We start from the raw sequence: 20,240 nt of genomic DNA on the forward strand, positions 1-20,240 counted from the left end.
TTGGACAAGGCAGTAGCAGAGCTGTCACTAGAACCCGAGTTCCTTGTTCCAGCTGCTTGATGCCTGTTTGCAGAGATGATCCCGGCAGGGTGCAGGGCCCAGGGCAAAGCAGCCTGTGTGGGGCCACCCTCCCCATCCCATGGTGCACTTATGCTGAGGAATGAAAGCCCCGGCACACCAGGTGCGGCGGGATGGGTGGCAGCCAAAACTTCTGGCTGGAACAAGCAAAGAGCCGTCCAACCCCCCGGGTGGGTGGGTGCACTAAACTGTAGCTGCAGCCTCTCCACCCGGCTCTGCAGGGCCCCCCAAAGCATGGGGCCCAGGGTGTTTGCACCAATTTGCCCCCACCCAGGGATGGCCCTGTCTGTTTAACTGGGCTGCTCACATCGGCCCCCTACTACTCTGTTCCCTCCAGGTTCACAGTGCCTGCAGAGAGCTCTTTGGAAAGAAATGCCCCCTGGGACAGTATAAGGTCTCCATAATCCCACCCACTGCCTTGAATAGCATTGACTCTGATGGTGAGTACCACAGCCAGAGAGATCTGGCAGTCACTCAGGCTGCAAGAGGACCAGGGGTGTTGGTCGTTGGAAGGGTGCAGGGGCCAAGTACCTTCATTGGGCTGGGATCAAATGGCTGGGTGGTGAGGTCAGCTATCCACCAAGGCTCTGAATAACCCTGAATCCCGCCAGTTCCAGCTCTACTGATCTGTCTGTGCCATGGAGGTCAGAGATGTGCTTAGATGGAGAGACCCAGAAAGTGGGTCTGCTGGGTCAGCCCATCTTTCAAGAGGGGTTCTTAACAGGGTCTTAACCCTGTTGATCCAGGGTTAAGACCAGGCTGCAGTACATTCCTGTGTGGCTCAGGTGTTGCTAACAGAAATATAAGCCCTGCGCTGCCCTGCTGGTTTGGTGGAGACATAGGGAAGCAGCTACAGGCCATGAGGGCAGGAGGCTGCACAGCAGCAGCTCAGTCCAGGAGCACTGGAGCTCCAGTGAAATGTGCCTAACCCCTTCAGTACCTCACCTGCCACAAGCAGTGCTGACTTCCCAGGCCAGTGAAACCATAGTCATTGGCTGATCAGGGGGAATTCCTTTGAATGGGAAAGGACTTGGAATGGGAAATGCCTGCAGTGTGGTGCTGGACAGTTCTCGCTGGGAGCTCCTGCTTATCTCATGTGCTGGGAAAGAACAGCAGAAGCAGGTCTCTGATTTTTGCCTGTGTCCCCTGCTGCATTAGCACAGCCAGGCAGGGCTCCTGATCCAGGATAGTGCATCACCCCCTGTCCCTTTCTACCAGATTCCTTGAGTCGTCCCTTCCTCCCCTGCCTCTGTCCTACTAGACAGTTCATTGGCCAAACCACAGGGTGGGGGGAGCCCTGGGGTTCTCTGATAGTCACCAAGGCAGAACAGGTGGGGAAATCCCAAGTTGGTTGACCAGACTTGTGGCTCCTCCATAGGTTCTTTCTTTGTAGGATCCAGGTATCTGGTCGCCCTCTTCTTTTTGATACTCTGGGCATTGGGTAGAAACAGATTCTAAGCATGTTGCCAGGAGATAGAGGGAAGCATCTTTCACCTGCCTTGGAAGTCTGGTTCTCCAAGTGAGAGTGCATTTCCCTATATCTCTTTGGATGCTATGCCATGTCACTGTTTGATTTCACGCTACCAGCAGGAAAAGCAGAACTCACTGCGTTGCAGATCTGTGAGCAGTGTGTGGCACAAACAGATAGAAACCAATTCTGTCTGAACAAGCAGCATTGTTTTTGGGATCCTATGCTGTCATCATTTCCATATCTTGAGAGGTAATGACAATTCATCTTCACACCAGAGGGGCACGTGCCTAGAACCCCTCTGTTTGGGAAAGGCATTTTCCCCAGCATGTCTCCAGCAGGACACAGCCGGGCACGTGCATTACTTAATAGTAATACTTGTGGCTCAGTCGCCACTCAGAGCAAGAAAACCCTGTACAGATGTAATAACAGGTACACAGCAAGAAAACCCTGTACAGATGTAATAACAGGTACACAGAATTAACCAATGCTTTGAAATCCTTGGATGGCAGGTCTGAGCATCCAGCTAGTCCTTATAAATAATCAATGGCAGAAACAGAGAGAACTGTTCTGGGGCTGACACCATGTAACATGACATGGTTACAAAGCAACAGAGAAGTACATTTCACTTTAGCAAAGTTTCTCTTGCTTGACAATAGCATGCGTGATGAATCATGCTCTAGCACCCCCTTTTGACTAGCCTTTCTAATGAAGCCTAAGATGGTACCTGTCCCTGGAATTATACCACTGCACTAAATATTGCCTAACAATTTGCCAATTGTTACTCCATGTCTTTCTGCCCTGCTGGCCCTGATTCCCTACAGCTGCTTTTGTTAGCAACTCTTATTCTGTGTGTGTACCTTGTACCTTGTACTTCAGCTCATTTTTATTCCTCTCACTCACCTCTTGCAGCCATGAATCATGGCTGTAGCCTGTGAAATATTCACAATATTCCTGCTTGTCCTTTTGTGCTAATCAGACTGACAGATTAATCTTTATCCAGATCTAGGGGAAATCTGTTAAACAGTCTTGGAGCTTGCAATAGAGCCTGAGGACTACCAATGAGTACAGCTTCTAGTCAGGACTGGCACAATCCCCTCTTCATTCTATTTTGCATCATCTCAGCTTTATCTTAACCAGCTTAGCTTCACTGGGAATTCATCTAGTGGCATAGTGTTAAGTGTATTTTTCCAAGTCCTGGGCATATAATCTCTGCATCACCCTTGTCTATTGCTATATATCATTTATCTTGTCCTAGAATGGAGTTAGATTAGTTTAATGTAATGGATTGGGACTTTATTTAGAAAATTCTGCTGGCTTTATATAGATCTTGGATTTCACCAGCGCTCCTTGACAGCTTGCCCATTCCATGGGCAACCCCAAATCAATGCTTCCTGATCTCCAGGTCTGTTTTAGTGATAGCTTTTCAGGAGCAGCAGGAGGACCTCTCTAATGGTGGGGAGGGCTTGTAGCCAGCTCCTTCAGCCCTTTTGAGAGGAGTCTGTCTGGGCCAAGGTGATCTAAATATGTTGTTCTCCTTCAGATGTTTGTTTGCTTGTTTTCTAATAATTTCCATTGCTTCTGTCACCTGGTGCCTCATCTGCTTCTCTTCTTACTCATGGGGACACTGTCAGGGTAACAGTCAGGCATTAAAAAAAAAAAAGAAAAACCCCCCAATTCTTTGGCCATGCTACTAATAAATTGCCTGTCTCTGGTCTTTCTTACCTCCTCCCATACACTGTATTCTGTCTAGGAGGACTGATGGTAGGGCTGTCCTTAGCCGGTATCATAGTGGGGAAAGGACTGGGCAAAAAGCTGCCTGTAGATGCAGCCTTGGCACATGCTCTGTGGGAGGAACCAAGGCTTGGAATCATCAGTTGAATCACTTTGTCCAGTGCGGTACGTCTGCAGGCATGAGGTCCCACTAACTTGGAGCTAGGGCAGAGCTGTTGCCCTGGTCAGTTTTTACCTCCTTGTTCTTGTAGGGCAGCCCATGGGTGGTGGGTCCCAAGGCTATGGGGCACACTTATCCTTTGCTGCCTTGTTTGGTCACCTTCATGCTCAGCACTTGCCTGGGTTCCCCATGGGTTTTTGTGGACCCCATGGGTCTTTCTTCACTGCTCTTTTTCCCCAAATTAGGTCTGTCCCATACATTTTTTCCCTTTCCAGACTCTGGCTTGGATCCAGGTAGATTTAAAATGCCACACTAAGGTCTCTTCCTGCTTCCCCTCTACCCCACAGTTTTTTGGTGTGTTTTTCAGATAAGCCAGCTCTTCCGTTTGCAGCCCACATACTGACTTGGCGTCCCCCAGTGTTTTGGTTCTCTGATCTGATCCATTTGTTCCCTGGTTATAGCAGATGCTTAGCAATGCCTGGGGATGGCAGGAGGGACTGGGTGGGTAGAGTTGGCAGGCTCAGAAATGAGTCTAGGGAACAACAGAGGCTTAACTTCTCACAAGCACCATCCAGGCGATATGCAGACATTTTAATGCAAATATTATACAAAGATGCATGGTAAAGCCCTCACAATAGCAGTTGCCTGCATCTTTGGGTCATAAAGAGCCAAGGTAAATTCACCGTGCAAGGGATGTGTGCTGCACTGTTCAGAGCTGTCCTCCTCTTTCACATCCTGTCATGCCCTTCTGCCTTAAGCCCATTTCTGGAGGAAACAATTAATCTTGGAAAGTCACCACAGCACATTGCTAGGGCTATCTCATTTCATAGGTCTCTACCACATTGCTGTGTGGACCTGGTCTGGAAGAGCAGGAGCTACAGATCAGCATTGTGGGACATCAAAAAGCCCTATGTAGGGGAGCTGAGGGCTAGAGGAGAAGTGTCTGTAGGCTGAGATTGAAGGACACTGTTTGGGCTGGGTGTACATGGGAAATCCAGGCTTTGGTAGCAGGGTCTACATACTGAGATTGAGAAACCTCAGCAAATCCATACAGGGATCCCAAGCTGGCATAGCAGGACAGTTGTATGTTTTGATTGAAGGAGCATTCACAGAGCTTTGTGAAGGGAGTCCAGGGGTAGGGCAGGGGGCTGAAGTCAAGAAGTGCATCAGAAGACTGGGGTCAAAACTTCCATCGGAAGTGGCCTGTTCAGAGATGTTATTGGAATTGCATCCATACAGAACTCTCCCAGCAGAAGCACATGCTTATTAGAGCTGAGTCCATACCGTCTCTGAAAGCTGTTTTTCTGATTTTATAAGGAAGCTCCATCTCCGTCTTGAAGCAGTTCTGGGTAGAGCAGAAAGAAACTGATGTCCTTTGCGGGCAGCATGTATTGGGCACTGTGTGACACTCAGCTGGCCTTGCACAAAATGCTAAACTGGTCCTCTTAGTCTATGAGAAGCAGAACAAAATGATTCCCTAGGAAAGTACAGTGGAGACAGCTGTGGGCTCTGAGCCAGCTATTGATCTCCTCTGCAGCAGTGTCAGCCCCGATCCATTAGTGGATTTCAGTTCCAATTTAATTTCTTTAAGAGTGCTGTGCAGATTGTAAACCCTTGGTGGGCATCTGCATTGTTAATTTTACTCTTTTTTTTGTTAACTGTCAGTGCTTAGCTCTGCTGCGGGCATATGTTCCCCTCTGCTACAGGTGTACTCATGCTTTTGGGATGCTAAGCCAGGGTCACAGCTGACCCCTGATCAAATTGCAGTGTTATGGGCACCTATACACGTCTGATGCCTGCTCTGAGATGTTTTAATTAATCTAGTCTGCTGGAGCATTCTAATTAGAATGCTCACGTATGTTCAGCATCCCTGTATTTCAGAATGACGGTGGAGGCATTTTACCTAAAGCTCATCGAATGAGCTTTAGTTAAAGCGCCCCTGCTGCCATTTTGAAGCATGAGATGCTGCATATGAGAGTTGCTGAGGGTGTTGTAATTAGAGCAACTCCCAAGATCCACTCTAATTAAAAGGCCTTCTCCCCTCCACCAACCCCAACCCCAGAGCACATGTAAAGATGCATGCTTTGTTCTTGCATCAATCACCAAACATAGCTTCCTAGTTACAAACCCACCAGGTTGTAGCATCCTCTTGGCAGCACTAAGCATCGTTTCCAAATTCCGTGTTTCCTCCCTCTCTTTGGTAGGCAGCTCCATCACTTCTTTACATCATGCACTTTAAGGTAATGCCTAAAGGTAAGCAGGTGTCTCTGATGGATCTTAAGTGCTTATTTAGCGGTAAGCATGTATTTGAATGCCTTTCCTTAATACAGCTACTTTCCAGATGCAGGACCTGAGTATTCATAGAGTCATAGAATCATAGCAGTAGGGTCGGAAGGGACCTTGTAGATTTTCAAGTCTGACCCCCTGCCTGGGCAGGAGAAAAACTGGGCTCAAATGATCCCAGCTAGGTAGGCATCAAGCCTCCTCTTAAAGACCCCCAGGGTAGGAGCCAGCACCACTTCCCCTGGAAGTTGGTTCCAGATCCTAGCCGCCCTGACTGTGAAGTAGTTCTTACAGATGTCTAATCTAAACCTCCTCTCCAACAACTTGTGGCCGTTATTCCTTGTTATGCCAGGGGGTGATAGGGAAAACAAGGTCTCTCCCAAACCCTTCTGGTCCCCCCTAGTGAGTTTATAGATGGTCACCAGGTCCCCCTTCAGCCTTCTCTTGTAAAGGCTGAACAGGTTCAGGTCCCGCAGTCTCTCATTGTAGGGTCTGCCCTGCTGTCCCCGGATCATGTGGGTGGCCCTCCTCTGCACCCTCTCAATGTTGTCCACATCCCTCCTGAAGTGGTGCGCACAGAACTGGACAAATTTAATTAAATAGGCATGCATTCCCAGGGCTACACCTTTGATAAGGTAGACAGTGTTCTGGGGGGAAAAAATATGATTGGATAGCTGTTTGTTTACAGCTTACATGCCATACATCCAACAGTCATATTAGCTCTGAATGCATGCTAGTGACAAGATCATCTAGTCCAGTCCCCTGCTAAAGGCAGGATCATCCCTGACTAAACTATCCCAGTTAAGTGTCTGTCTAACATGCTTTTGACAGACACTTGGCCAGCCTGGCTTAGTCAGGGATGATCCTGCCTGCTATGGTATCTGAGTCCCTCAGTTCCCCTGTAAGGCTGTGCAGCCATCTCCAGCACACAGGACTTAAGGCACAGTGCAACTAAGTTATTTGCTCAGGCTTACACAGGGAGTTGGTGGCAGAGCAGGGAATTGAATTTGTCTTCTGCATCCAGGCTGTCCTTTGTCATCTCTTCCAGGCAACCTGCCTCTTTCTGTTGTCCCTTATTACCAGGGGGCAGCCAATTCAAGTCCTGTTTTGCATCCGCGCAGCACACCAGCCTAGGGGGCACTGCCCTGGGGTAAGTGGCCTGATGTAGTGAGATCTGTGTGTGTTTCTGCTCTGGGTGGGGCCAGAGCCACTGCAGAACCAGGTATATAGGCAACTGGGTTAATGCTCCCATGTCCCTGTTAACATAAAATGGGGCAAATTGATGATGGCAACCATCTACTCGACAGAGTAATTCCTGCCAGCCCTGACACTCAGCTCTGAAGCCATCTGGACATCTCAAGCTTGCATCCCTTGGAGACTCCTGTTCTGTCACTGGCATTCACACATCAAGCTCAGCCACCTTCCACCTGCCACATTTGTGCCTTCACTTCCCCTGGGAGCACCTGGCTTGAAAAGCAGGGGTACTGCCATCAGGACCTTCCTATCCTCCTAACTGTGAGGCAAGTGGCTTGCCCCTAACCCCTGCAGGGACTGAGCATCTTCAGCTCCCACTGAGGACACTCAGCTTCTTGCAGCAGCGCTTGGCAAAGTCAGGCTTTCAGCCAGTCACAGCTGAGCAATGGAATTTCTTATCTGTCTTGACAGCATTCTGTGTTTGGACATGTCTTCCCCAGCATAATTAGGCACTTAGCAGCTCTCTGTGAGCATCCCCTAGAGCTCTGTCCCCAGTCCTGTGTCATCTCATCTGCAAACACTGATTCAGTTACCATCAGCATCCTTTGGCCGGAGCTTCCAACCCAGCCCCCTGTAGTGGGCTGGAGTACCCAAGTTGTCTGTGCTTACCTTCACTGGTCCCTTTGCAGGAAAGGTAAATGTAAGTGGGAGAAGAGTAGGAGGGAGGGCTGTGGAGGAAGGTGTTGCAGAGGGTACGGAGGGTTTGGCTCAGCTGTGTTCTGCCCCAGGCCAGGTTGGATCTTCCCAGGCCAGATTCAACCTCTTTGCAGGCCAGATGTGGCCTGCAGGCTGTAGGTTGCTGACCACTGCTAGGCTCACTGATCTGCCTCTCTACATGAGACACATCTTCTTTTCTGTTTCTCCAAACAGAAATCTCAGCTTGTTTCTCCAGCATTGTTTCCTCACAGATGTCTAGCCCTCAGCTTTAGCTCAAGTGACTGAAATATAGCTCCTAATCTTCCCTGTTTCTGAGGCATCTCAACCACCTCTCCTCCTCCAACTCATGTGATCAGTACCACCAAGCAATGTCTCTTCCTACCTCCTGTACTGAGGCAGGATGTCTGGACTACCCCAATAGATATTTGTCTGCCCTGTTCATAACTTCCTGTGAAGGAGATTCTATCTTCTCTGGGCAGCCTGAATCATTGTTTCACCATCCACACAGTAAGAATATTTTGTAATGTCCAACCCAAATCTTCTCTTCTGCAGACTGAGCAGATTTGTTTTTCCCCCTAATGCCACAGGGAACAATAAATCACTATCCTTTTTGTAACAACTGTTTATGTATTGCAAGACCTATCATGTTCCCCCAGATCTCCAGACTCCAAGCAATTCCTTCAGCCTTTCCTCAGTGGGCATATTTCATAAGCCTCTCATCTTATTGCTGTCTTCTGGACTGTCTCCAGGTTGCTGCTTCCGTCTTAGCATGCTGCCTAAAGTTTAACATTGTATTCCAGCTGAGGCCTCACCCACAGAGTAGAGCAGAATAATTACCTCCTTTGTCTTCTGATGTTCCTGCTTATACATAACAGTATTACACTTGATAGCTTTATTTATTTAGTTAGTTTGCAATAGCATCATATAGACTCTTGTGAAGACTCCATTTCTGCTGCATTGCTGCCTAGCCAGTTTTTCTCCATTTTGCATTAGTGCATTTGATTTTCCTTCCAAAATATAGCACTGTGCACTTGTCTTTATTGAGTTTCATCTTGCTGATTTTTGGACTCTCTCTTTAATTTGTCAAGATCACTTTGAATTCTGGTCCTATCTTTCAGTGTTGTCCTTAAATGTTACAAGTGTATGCTCTGCTCCATCATCCATGTTATTAATGAAAATGTCTAGTAGTACCTGGCCCAGGAAAGATTCCTGTGGGTCCTTGCTTGATTTATTCCACCATCCCCACAACAGTTTGACAGTGAACCATTGACAACTATCTTTAACAGGGATTTTGAACCAGATAGGCACTTCCTAATTTTTCTTATTGCAAATGTTGTGGGACAGTTCAATAGTCTTACTAAAGTCAAGATATGTCAAATCAACTTCTTCCTTCCTGTTTCTCACCACCCCTTTCCTGGCCCCTTTGGCTAGTTATCCTGTCAGAGAAGGAGATTTGGTTTGACATGATCTGTTTGCTACAAATCCATGCTTTTATTTAATCATCTTTTTATATATTTACAAATTGGTCATTGAATAACTCATTCCAGAATACTTCTGGGGAATCAAAGATAGGCTGGCTGGTTTATGCTTGCCTGGTTTCTCCTTTTTTTAAAACTAGGAGCTATATTTGCCCTTTTCCAGTTCATCAGAGGCTTTCCCTGTCCTCCACAAATTCTCTAAGATAACTGCCAGTGGTTCAGAGATTACTTCAGCTTGTTCTTTAAGGACTCTAGGATGGATTTATTTAGGCCCTGGCATCTTGAATATGCCTATCTTATCTAAACATTCTTTAACCTGTTCTTTCCCTGTGCTAGCCTGTGTACCTATCTCCTTGATCAAATTGGTTCTATGAAGTGTCTGGTCACAACAAACCTTCCTTGTGAATATTAATGTAAAGAAGGTGTTGAATACTCCAGGCTTCCCTGCATTCTTTGTTGTTTGCTTTCCCTCCTTGTTAATAAACACACCTCTGCTTTCCTTTGTTTTCCTCTTACTTCAAAGATATGTCTAAACCTTTTCTTGCTCCCTGTTATGTCCCCTGCTAACTGAAACTCTGGTCTGTGCCTCAGCCTTTCTGATTTGATTCCTAGATGCCTGTGCTGTTTCTTTATTCACCCCTAGTCACATGCCCTTGTTTCCACTTTTTTGCATGCATCCTTTTAGCTTTTCAGGTCATTTTCAAGTTCCTGATAGAGCCACAATAGTCTCTTACTCTGCTTCCTGTCTCTTCTATCTATGGGGATAAGTTGCTGTTGTGCATTTAATACAGCCTCTTTGAGTACCTGCCAGCTCTCCTTCACTCCTTTATCTCTTTCGGTTATCTTTCAAGGGGACCCTGCATACCAGTTTGTTGAAATCTGTTATCCTGATTCTGTTATTCTCCAAAGGACTTGGAGAACATCATTGACTACAAAATGAACATGAGCCTGCAATGTAATACTGCTACTAGTAAAGCAAGCAAATTGCTGGCTTGCATCCACAGATGCTTCTCAAGTCAATCCCAAGACCTCATTCTCCCATTGTACTCAGCCTTGGTGAGGCCGCAGCTGGAGTACTGTGTCCAGTTTTGGGCTCCACAATTCAAAAAAGATGTGGAGAAGCTTGAGAGGGTGCAGAGGAGAGCCACGCGCATGGTCAGAGGTCGGGAAAGCAGACCTTACGAAGAGAGGCTGAGAGCCATGGGACTCTTCAGCCTAGAAAAGCGCAGGCTCAGGGCTATCTGGTGTCCACCTATAAGTTCATCGGGGTGTTCACCAGGATCTGGGGGAACCTCTGTTCACCAGAGCGCCCCAAGGGATGACAAGATCGAATGGTCACAAACTCCACCACAACCGATTCAGGGTGGACATAAGGAAGAACTTCTTTACTGTCCGAGCCCCCAAGGTCTGGAATAGACTGCCGCCAGAGGTGGTTCGAGCACCTACTCTGAACGCCTTCAAAAGACATCGGGATGTTTATCTTCCTGGGATTCTATGATCCCTGCTGACTTTCTGCCCTTGGGGGAGGGGGCTGGACTCAATGATCTTCCGAGGTCTCTTCCAGCCCTAATGTCTGTGAAATCTACGTACCCTGTTATTCAATGAAAGGGGAGAGCACGTGGCATCACAACAGACCTAGTTTGACCAGGTATGTTGGCTAATAGGAATGTATGGATGTATAAGCCCTTCACACAACAGCTCCTGTTGGGCAGTGCTCTACAACAGGAAACTGCCCCAGAGAAGGAAACTGTTCACCTGTCTCCATGAACGTGACATTTGCCTTCCCCCCTTGCCCCCCCACGCTTTGGCAATTTGCCCATCAATCTGCTCCATGGCTGTATGAGTGGAGCAGCAGTGTGCTAAGTTTATGGGAGCACGGGCTCAGGGGTCTGGGCTTCCTAGCAGGCATCTCACCCTAGGGCTTGCACTTGTCCTCTCCGCTTCTTGCTTCTTTAGCTGCACTTGTCTAGCTGTGGTTTAAGGAAAGGATTGTATTGTCTTATAATACTAGCTTGGCACTTCTTAGAAAGTAATAACATGGGCTTTGGATGGTAGTGATGGCCCAGCTGTCACTGTACAAACACCCCCTGAGCAGTGCTTCCGCTGTCCCTCCTGACTGAGCTCCTCTCCTTATGTCTTACTCTAGGCTTCCCCCACTCCATAGCACTGCTGATGCACTGTTATCAGGACCTTCTGCGTCTCCTGCTTCACACTGTTCAAGCCTGGGTTCCTCCATTGCTATGTGGATATCCCACACTACTGACTTGTGGAGTTCAGTGAGAAAACTGTGCCAAACTGCTGTTCCATAATGGCCCACCAGGGGCTTTCTTGCTTCCTTTTTCTGAAGAAGTTGGTCCTAATAGTTATTGAAGGGAGGATCCTGGGCTGGACTGGTGTATCCAGTAACCTTCAGTCATCTTGTGAGCTTCAGCCCAGTCAACCTCTTCCATCTGTGGTCAAACTTCTCATCTTCCTAACTAGTAGCTATGGAGCAACTGTTCCAAAACATTGGGGCAGAGGGCCCAAAATCTGAGCCACTAATATGTGTTTCCCATGATCCATGGAGCTGCATGTCTGTTTACACGGGCAATGAGGTCTCTTGGCCGCCATAAATGCAACCAGCCTGCTAACTTAGAGAGGTACAGGGATAGAGAGAGGGGTTGGGGGAAAAGAGGCTGGTGTCCTCACGGTGTCAAGTTCACTGGGCACCTAAATGGGCCTCCCCTTTCCCCTTCCCCCAAGTCCTTCAGTCACCATTTTCTACCCCCTCTTTCTAATGGTGTTTGCCCTGAGAAGTAGGCCCTATTGAGTGCTGTCTCCTGGGATAGAACCAGCTGCTGGGGAAGTGCACTCTGGATTCTACGTGTGGGCTCTGAGTGGGATACATGAAGCCATACCTTTTGAGGTGAGCACAGAGCCACTGTTACAGGCAGGGGATGTCTGGGATATGCAACGGCAGCACATGGCTGGGGTAGGAGTGGGGAAGGGGCTGACAGACAAGTTCCCTCCAAGGCACTGAGCTACAGTCCTGCTTAGACACCAAGTAGCACTGCTGTGCTCTGTTTGCAACATTTGAGTCTAGCCTCATTCCATCAGTGATGACCAGGGATCCTGGTTTTCTCTGATTTAATTTTTTTTAAACCAACTGCAAATTCTCTGATTTAAAAAAAAAAGAAATCCACATTTTCCCACAATTAAAATGAAACACCACTATATATATATATATATATATATATATATATATAGGTGTCAGTTGCACACAATGTTTTATTGATATATTTACAATTTTAAAGCATTTTGGAAGCCTACCAGTGCCTCAATTATAATAAAATAAATTCTAAATACCCATATATTTTGGCATTTGATTTTGGGTTTTTTATCATGGAAAATCAGAGTGCCCCCTGCCCCCTTTGCTCACCAGGACGTGGGTCCAGCTACAGCTGTCTGCCACCCCACTCCTCCCTCCACTGCTTTTGTGGCACTGAGCAGCCCTAATATGCCAGTGCCCTGCCTCTGGCCATGCTGGTGCCCCTCATTCCCAACCCACAGCCCCCTTGGCCCTGTTGGTGCCCCTCACTCCAAACCCGCAGCCCCCCATCCCTGCCACTGCTCCTTAACTCTCGACTCACAGCCCCCCAGCCCTGCTAGTGCCCCTCACTCCCAGCCTGCAGTCCCCCATCCTTGCTGGTGCCCCTTACTCCTGACCCACAGCCCCCCCTCCCCAGCTTCCCCAGTGTGTGAGGAAGGGAGTGGGTGGGGGGGGAAGATGGGAGGGTGGGGGGCGGAAGGCACAGACTACACAGCAGAAAGGGGCACATGCCCCCTGAGATTTCTGTGCCTACAGTGGGGTGCAGGGCTGCAGCCAGGCTGAACCAGCTCCAGGCAGGAGCTGCTTCCACTGCCTAGCGGGCAGGACCCAGCATAGGAGGGAGCACTATGCTGCTATGGTGAGGCATGGCAATGGCTGCAGCAGCAGCTGTGGCATGCAGTTGTGCCCCTGCTGCTGCCAGGCGGGCAGAGGGCAGCTCACTTCGGCATCCATGGCAGTGTGGCGCTCCCCCCTGCACTGGGTCCCCCTGCTGGGCTGCAGAGATGGCTTCTGCCCAGAGCTGGTCTGGCCCACCTGCAGGTCTGCATCCCACAGTGGGCACAGAAATCTTGAGGGGGCATGTGCACTCCTTGCCATGTGACTGTGCCCCTGCCCTTCATGTTGCATGGCCTCTGCCCCCCCATGTGGCCTGTGCCCCTTCCCCCTGCCCCCACATGGCTTTTTCCCCTTCCCTCCCTCCAACCCCATGGGAACTGCTTTCCACCACTGCCTGGTTGCCACATGCATGTGTGCGCATACATGCACGTGGTACCCCTTACCTGATTGCCCTACTCCCACTCTCTGTAGCCCCTTGCATGCTGGACTGTTGCCAGCCTGCAAGGGGACCTCACTGTTTTTTGCATTTTTCTCCTTTTAAAGGGGAAATCCATGATTTTCTCCTTGAAAAGAGAAAATCCACAGTTTTCTCCATCAAAGAATCCATATTTTTTCTGCAGCAAATGGAAAACCTGGATTCCTGGTAATGACAGATCCTCCAAAAAAGCTCACTCTTTCTTACTTTTTATGGACTTCATGGGCAGGCATTTTTAGCCTGTTGTTTGTTTGTTTTTTAACTGTCCATTATGGATGGTTGGCAACCCTGCAGTTACTCCATTGATAGCAGAAGCGTCTCCACTCACCAGGGAGCTTTGCTTTCTTTAGGCTTCTGGAAGGCCACCTGCCCCTCCTCCTGCTCCAGCCCCCTTCTGGCCTTTGTCAACTCCAAGAGCGGTGACAACCAGGGCGTTAAGTTCCTGCGCAAATTCAAGCAGTTCCTCAACCCAGCACAAGTCTTTGACCTGATGAATGGTGGTCCTCACCTAGGGTAAGTGCCAGCAGGGCCTTCACCATGAGCTCATGCTGCCCCCAGCCCAATGCTTCCTGTGGCACCAAGAGAAGACAAGGCCTCCCTACCAGGGGATAGAGTTTTCCTTCTTTCTGCAAATGAGTCCATATCTGCCCAGCCATGTACCACCCAGTGCCTGTGACTGGGACTGCCAGTCCAGCCAACTTCTCCAATCCCCTGCAGGATTCTCACTGCTCTGGGCTAGGCAGGGCACTTTGGCATGAACTCTTACCCTACACAACGAGCCCTGGGTTCCTTGGAAGGAGCAGGGGAAACATAGGGTGTTTACATACATACATTACATACATGCTGTGGGAGCTTTAATTAAAGTGCCCCCACCACCATTCTTCAGTGCAGAGACACTAATACATGAAACACTGGAGTCTGCTGGAGTGAGTTGGAGCAGCCTTACTGCATGTGTATAGGCACCCCTTGGGTCTTCTGAAGTGAACCAAGCTGAGGTGCATCTCGACCCATCCTTCAAACCCTGACTCTTGCTCCTCTCTCTGTGTCCCTTACCAGGCTTCGTCTCTTCCAGAAGTTTTCCACCTTCCGTATCCTGGTCTGCGGGGGAGATGGGAGCGTGGGCTGGGTTCTGTCCGAAATTGATGCACTGGGATTGCACAAGCAAGTGAGCAGGAGTGTGCCTCTGTCTGCATTCACCTTTCCCTCCCTTCCTGGGATCCCCTGATGGTTCCCCTACCTTGGCAGCCACCCTGAAAGCTTTGTGACAGTAGTGACAAGCCTGGTTTGTAATAGATTTGCAGAGCTTGGACTCTCTGTCCATGCTCCCAGCCTGGGATCTCCATTCCCAGAACCAGAAGTTCATCTGACATGACACAGTGACAGTACTGGTGAGGCTAATATACAAGGAGTATGTCACCAGGATGAGAGAGAGAGAGAGTGTGTGTGTGTGTGTGTGTGTGTGTGTGTGTGTGTGAGAGAGAGAGAGAGAGAGAGAGAGAGAGAGAGAGAACCTGCAGTTGGGTAGGCTGTTTGTGCCCACAGTTAAGCCTAGTCACTGGTACTGAAAATCACTGACAATCCCCAGCTTGGGCTGAGACGAATGCATGACCCATCCTGGAGACCTGGGTTCAAAATGACTTGCGCACTAAGAAGATCAACACATGCCACTGAATAGTTTCATTGCACCTATTTCCTGATCCCCATGAAGCTTTCACTGGGCTGTCATCTAGCATGACCCTCTGCTTGGTGGCTCTTCCCATCCTGTGGGGATGCCTTTGTTGAAAATGCCTTCCCTTCCCTGACAGTGCCAGCTTGGTGTCCTGCCACTGGGGACTGGCAATGACCTGGCACGGGTGCTGGGCTGGGGCAGTCTGTGTGATGATGACACCCAGCTGCTGCAAATTCTGGAGAAGCTGGAGAGGGCAACCACTAAGATGCTGGACAGGTGAGTGCCAGGCATTGGACCAGGGCCAATCATTCTGGGCCCAGCAGACCTCACCCCAGGTCTAGACCCAGACAGGGATCCTAAATGGTGAAAGAAAACCAACTTGGCCTGTTGAGTGGATGCTGATGCCTTTGTGTGTTGTTGGGTCATTCTGTGCCTGCATTTCCAGCACCATCTTTTAGGACAAATTGTCCATAAACACCTACTGCAGGACTCTGAAGCAGCTGGGGCTGCCCCACGGAGGCAACAGGATACTGGGCCAAGTGGCTTCTGGTGTAATCCAGTTCCTCTGATGGTCCAACATTCCCTGCTCCCATTTCCATAAGGGCCTGAAGAAAATGGGATCTAACTTCCCCATGATTGGCCTTTGCTATCTCCTGTTCCGTTGGCTTTACATCCCCTCCTTTGTATCCTGAGAGGTCAGCTACCCTATAGGCCCCTGGACCCTGGCCATCGCACCATGTCCACCACTAGGTTTGGTGTCCCTGCCTTCTTCTTCAAGTTGCTGTCTGAAAGCCAGAGGGCCCTGGTAGCCCTGGGCCTGGTGTTTTCATCTGCTTGGCTATGGCTTACCAAAGAGGCCAAGCTATGACAAACAGTGTCTTGTCTTTGCTTTGCTGCCAGGTGGAGTGTGCTGACCTATGAGATGCCTAAGCAGTCACCCCTGCCCACTAAGGAGGAGGAGAATGGGGACTCCAACATCCAGGTAGGACTGGTCTGTGGGCATGTATAGAGTTGGGGTGGTAACATGGCTCAGAGGGACCAGGGGAGACTGCAGCTCCTGAATTCTGATCCTGCCTCTGGGCTTCTGTGTGCAAGGGGGAACTTTCGGCCCATCCCTGACCAACAGCAGGAGAAGTCTGTGTACTGCTTGCACATGCAAATCAAAGCGATTTCTTCCTGAGAGGTGGTTCCCTCGGCCAGAGAGAACTGGAAGGGACAGAATTGCAGGAATAGACACTTCAGCCTGACCACAAGTCCTGGCCCAAGCAGGACAAGTCTGGCAGTTCTCAGTGTGCTACCCTAGTGCTGCTGCTGCTTACCTTGCCCACTACAACCCTGTTCTCAGTGAAGTCTAGCATACAGCAAGGGGTCAGGATGGGGGGTAAAAGCAGGTTTACAGGGCTGGTCAGATTGGAAGGGGGTGGCAGAAAGGGAAATGCAGAGCCTGCCCCTGCCGCCCAGGTGCATGGGTGGGGAAGCTTGTCACACAAGTAAGTAGTACTCAGTAAATCACACAGATAAGTCCACTCAGTAAAGCCCTGAACCAGTTGACTGGTGACCTGAATTCTCTTCCTGGCTTTGGCATGGATTGTGTTGTCCTTCACCTCTGTGCCTCTGTCTTCCCACCCTTCATCTCCTGGTGTCAAGGGACCATAACCTCTTCAGAGACTCTCTTTTCCTGTGAGCCTGTATAGCATCCAGGCACCAAGAGAGACTGAGTGATGCTGAGATCAGTTGGTGCCAGTGCAGTACAAATAGTAGCTGTGACAGTAGGGGCAGATTCCCAAGGACTTCCCTGCATTTTGTTTGCAGCATGTGCTTGGGCACTCACAGCCGCAACTGTGTGGTTAGAGGTAACAAGACATATACCCACCTTACAGATGCCAATAAACCCTGATCTTTTGCTCTCCCTGGTCTATCATTTCTAAGTACTTTAGATACAAAACTTCTAAGCCTTGTGATCCTGCTACTTCTGCTGTCACTCCTCTGATTAACACAATCAGTGGGGAACCCACTGTCCCAGTTCCTTAGGTACAGGCAACAAATAAGCCATTTCCTGTGGGGGTCTAGAATTGCTTGTTGTTCTGATCAGAACAGATGTACTGGAAGGTCCTGAACGTCTAGAGGGTCAGAGCTGAGCTACACCCAGGATGAGGAACCTGTGGCCAAGAGTGGCCATGTGGCTTTTTCCATGTCACATGATGGCTTCTGGCTCAGTGAGGTAGTTCTGCTGCAGTCCTGTTATTGGGGGTAGAATCTGAGAGAGTAGCAGGAGCACTGGGATAGCTGCTCAGAAGATGCTTTCCCCCCTGCTGTTGCACAGGCCCAGATCTCCCACTATGCCGACTCTGTGGCCTTCCACCTGGCGAAGATCCTGGAGTCCGATAAGCACGCGGTTGTGATTTCCTCTGCAAAGTAAGGGGCTTGTAGTGCTGTGGTGCAGGGGCAGGGATAGGGAGGGTGAGGAAGAGCACTGTTGAGTACTGGGTAAGCTGGGATGATTGCAAGCTCAAGACAGGGGTCCCTGCTGATGAGTGGTCAGAGCCTCTACCTCCTGCCTGAGTCCAACCCAGTAAGAATGTGGATCCTCTGTCACCCTATCCAAATACCTGCAGGCCAAGCTATGGGGAGACCCTGCCAGGGCAGGTAGAGGAGCACTGTCTCTGCGGCCCATCCAGCCCTTGTTCTCAGTTGGGACTGCCCACAAGGGGCAGGTAGAAGGGGCAGATAGGGAGTCTGCGCTGAGGCATTCCAGATGACTACACACAGGCCTCCATAGCTGCTGCATGGGGATGCCTTTGGCTCGCTGCTGGTGAGCTGGGGTGGAAGGCACCCTTCAGTCCCTTTGCACAGCTCCACCAGGTGGAAACCTGAGGATTATCCCAGTTCCTTGGGCCCCTGCCTGCTCTGCCAGGGGTCAGGGTGGGGCTGGAGTTCTCTGCTGCCTGCTGGCACCAAACAACCCTACTGAGCTTGCTGAAGGGGAGCACAGCACAGAGGGGGTACAATGGGGAGGGCAGGGTTAGGCTTGCATGGCTGGGGAGCGCTCCCTGCTGCCTCAGTGGGGGAGCGCTCCTGGCTAGTGGGTCCTGGTTGTAGGGGGAGATGGCAGGTAGCGCCCCAGTGGTGGGGCTGACTGTTTCCACAGGCTCTACATCTGAGTCAGTCTTCCTGGTAGGTTCCTGTGCGGGACTGTGAATGACTTTGTGGCAGAGGTCGGGAAGGCATATAAGCGAGCCACCGAGAACAAGCAGGAGGCTGACATGATGGCCAAGAAGGCAAGTCCTGCATACCCCATGCCTGGGATCCCCTGGACAGAGGGAAGGTGATACAGTCAGAGGGCCCTTCCCAGCCATCCCTGCCCTCCCTGAATTCCAAATGACTTGGGTTCTCTAGAAGGACTTTTAGAGAGGCTGGATGACCTATGGCCTCCATTACTCCCAGGGTTCATTGTGACAGGGAGGATGGTTCTGGCATCCCGGTGATGGAAGAGTGGGTGTGTACGTTGCCCATCCTGGCACCCTCCCCTTGGACAAGGCCATGGCGCTATGCCAGCAAATGATCTCTCTTCTTCTCCTGTTGAGCCCTGGTACAGCCCAGCCTTGTGCCCAGGCAGCAACAACCTAGGTTGACCAGGTTGTCTCTTGCAGTGTGCCATGTTGAATGAGAAGCTGGACTCCCTGGTGCGGGAGCTGAATGATGAATCGCAGGCGATAGTTGTCCCCGAGGGGAGCTCACAGGCTGCCCTGCCTGGCCCTGGAGGCAAGGACAATAGCAAGGGTGGCAGTTTCAACCCCAGCCCTATGCCCAGGATCTTCAAATCTAAGGAGCAACTCATGCTGAGAGCCAATAGCCTCAAGAAGGCCCTGAGACAGATCATTGAGCAGGCAGAGAAAGGTGAGAGAGCCCTGGGAAGCAGGAGGGGAGCACTGAGTGGGGAAAAAATGTGGCTGAGGGGGATCAGCTGGGCCATGGCTGTGCTGGGCCACTTCACCTCTGACACTTGCTTCCAATCCCTGTCTTCCCTCTCTGTGCCTGGTTCTGGCTGGGAAGGCCAATATCCTCTCACTCCGTGGGGGGTGTGAAACGTTGCTGCAGGACTCAGTGCTGTATCGGCTCTTCTGTGGCAGAGGAGGTGCCCGTGTAATGCCAGTCCCTGTGCCTACTGCTCCGTTGCAGCGAGTCCCACCCTGGTGCTTGGCTCCAGACCTAAGCTCTAGTTCCCTGTTGGCTGGGCAGCATTGGGCCAGGCAAAGACCCTTTCTGAGCCCTTTGGTTTGGCCCCAAGGCCTGACTTACCAGAGAGCTGAGCCCTCTACTCTGGGTTTACGCATAAGGAACATTAGATGTCCAGCACTTTTAAAACTGAGACTGATGTGTCTAATGCAGGATACCCCCCACAATACTGACCACTGCTGAATGCTTTGGTCAGGGCAGCTCTGTGCCTCAGTTTCCCCACCAATGACATGGGGATCATGGCACTGCCCCAAGTGCAAAGTGCTCAGAGGTGATTTACATTAAAGCCAGAGAACACCCTTTACTGGTGACAACTAAAGCAGTGTCCTGGCTGCCTAGGGGAGGGAGAGGCAAGAAGCCCCATGGTCACAATCTCACATGAGTTTGTCACCTGTGGATGCTTCCTGTAGTTCCAGTTCTGCTTAGAAAGCTGTAGCATCAGACTTGAAGTTACTTGGGGCTGCTCATGTTTGGGTGTGAATCGTGGGCCAGGCTTTGCTGTCCCCTTCCCCCCAGAAACTTCCATTGAAGTAAATTAGTGGAGCCAGGGTCTTGGGTTTAGGCCAATTTGACATCACTTCTTCAGTGCAGGGCTACCGGCAGTACCAGGCTGGCTCTGCTACAGCATGTAATGGGTCCAGATAGGTCCAGCTGAGAACACAGTTGGCTCGGGCTGAGTTCTAAGCAGCTGGCCAAGTGCAGCTGAGTGCACATCAGGGTCTGCAGCCTCTGTTGGAAGGCAGTAGGGCTTGCTGGCTGCTAGCTCCTGCATGGGTCTGCGTCACCTGGGGTCACTTCACTGCAACCTGCAAGTGAGCACCTT

The 20,240-nt window shown here is 50.2% G+C and overlaps 1 protein-coding gene across 3 annotated transcripts in view; it reads left to right on the forward strand.

Moving 5' to 3' along the window:
• LOC149858361 (diacylglycerol kinase eta-like) overlaps nt 1-20,240 on the forward strand; it is a 145,526-nt gene that overhangs the window by 95,255 nt on the left and 30,031 nt on the right. For all 3 annotated transcript variants that reach the window (XM_090060187.1, XM_090060190.1, XM_090060188.1), the window contains 8 exons: nt 416-518; nt 13,863-14,025; nt 14,569-14,677; nt 15,318-15,457; nt 16,082-16,163; nt 17,505-17,596; nt 18,360-18,459; nt 18,832-19,078. In XM_090060187.1, the coding sequence (XP_089916313.1) occupies nt 416-518; nt 13,863-14,025; nt 14,569-14,677; nt 15,318-15,457; nt 16,082-16,163; nt 17,505-17,596; nt 18,360-18,459; nt 18,832-19,078 (1,036 nt within the window). The remainder of the gene's footprint in view (nt 1-415; nt 519-13,862; nt 14,026-14,568; nt 14,678-15,317; nt 15,458-16,081; nt 16,164-17,504; nt 17,597-18,359; nt 18,460-18,831; nt 19,079-20,240) is intronic.

Source organism: Crocodylus siamensis, chromosome 8 (assembly GCF_052110815.1).
Source record: "Crocodylus siamensis isolate JL-2025a chromosome 8, ASM5211081v1, whole genome shotgun sequence".
Classification (NCBI taxonomy): Eukaryota; Metazoa; Chordata; order Crocodylia; family Crocodylidae; genus Crocodylus; species Crocodylus siamensis.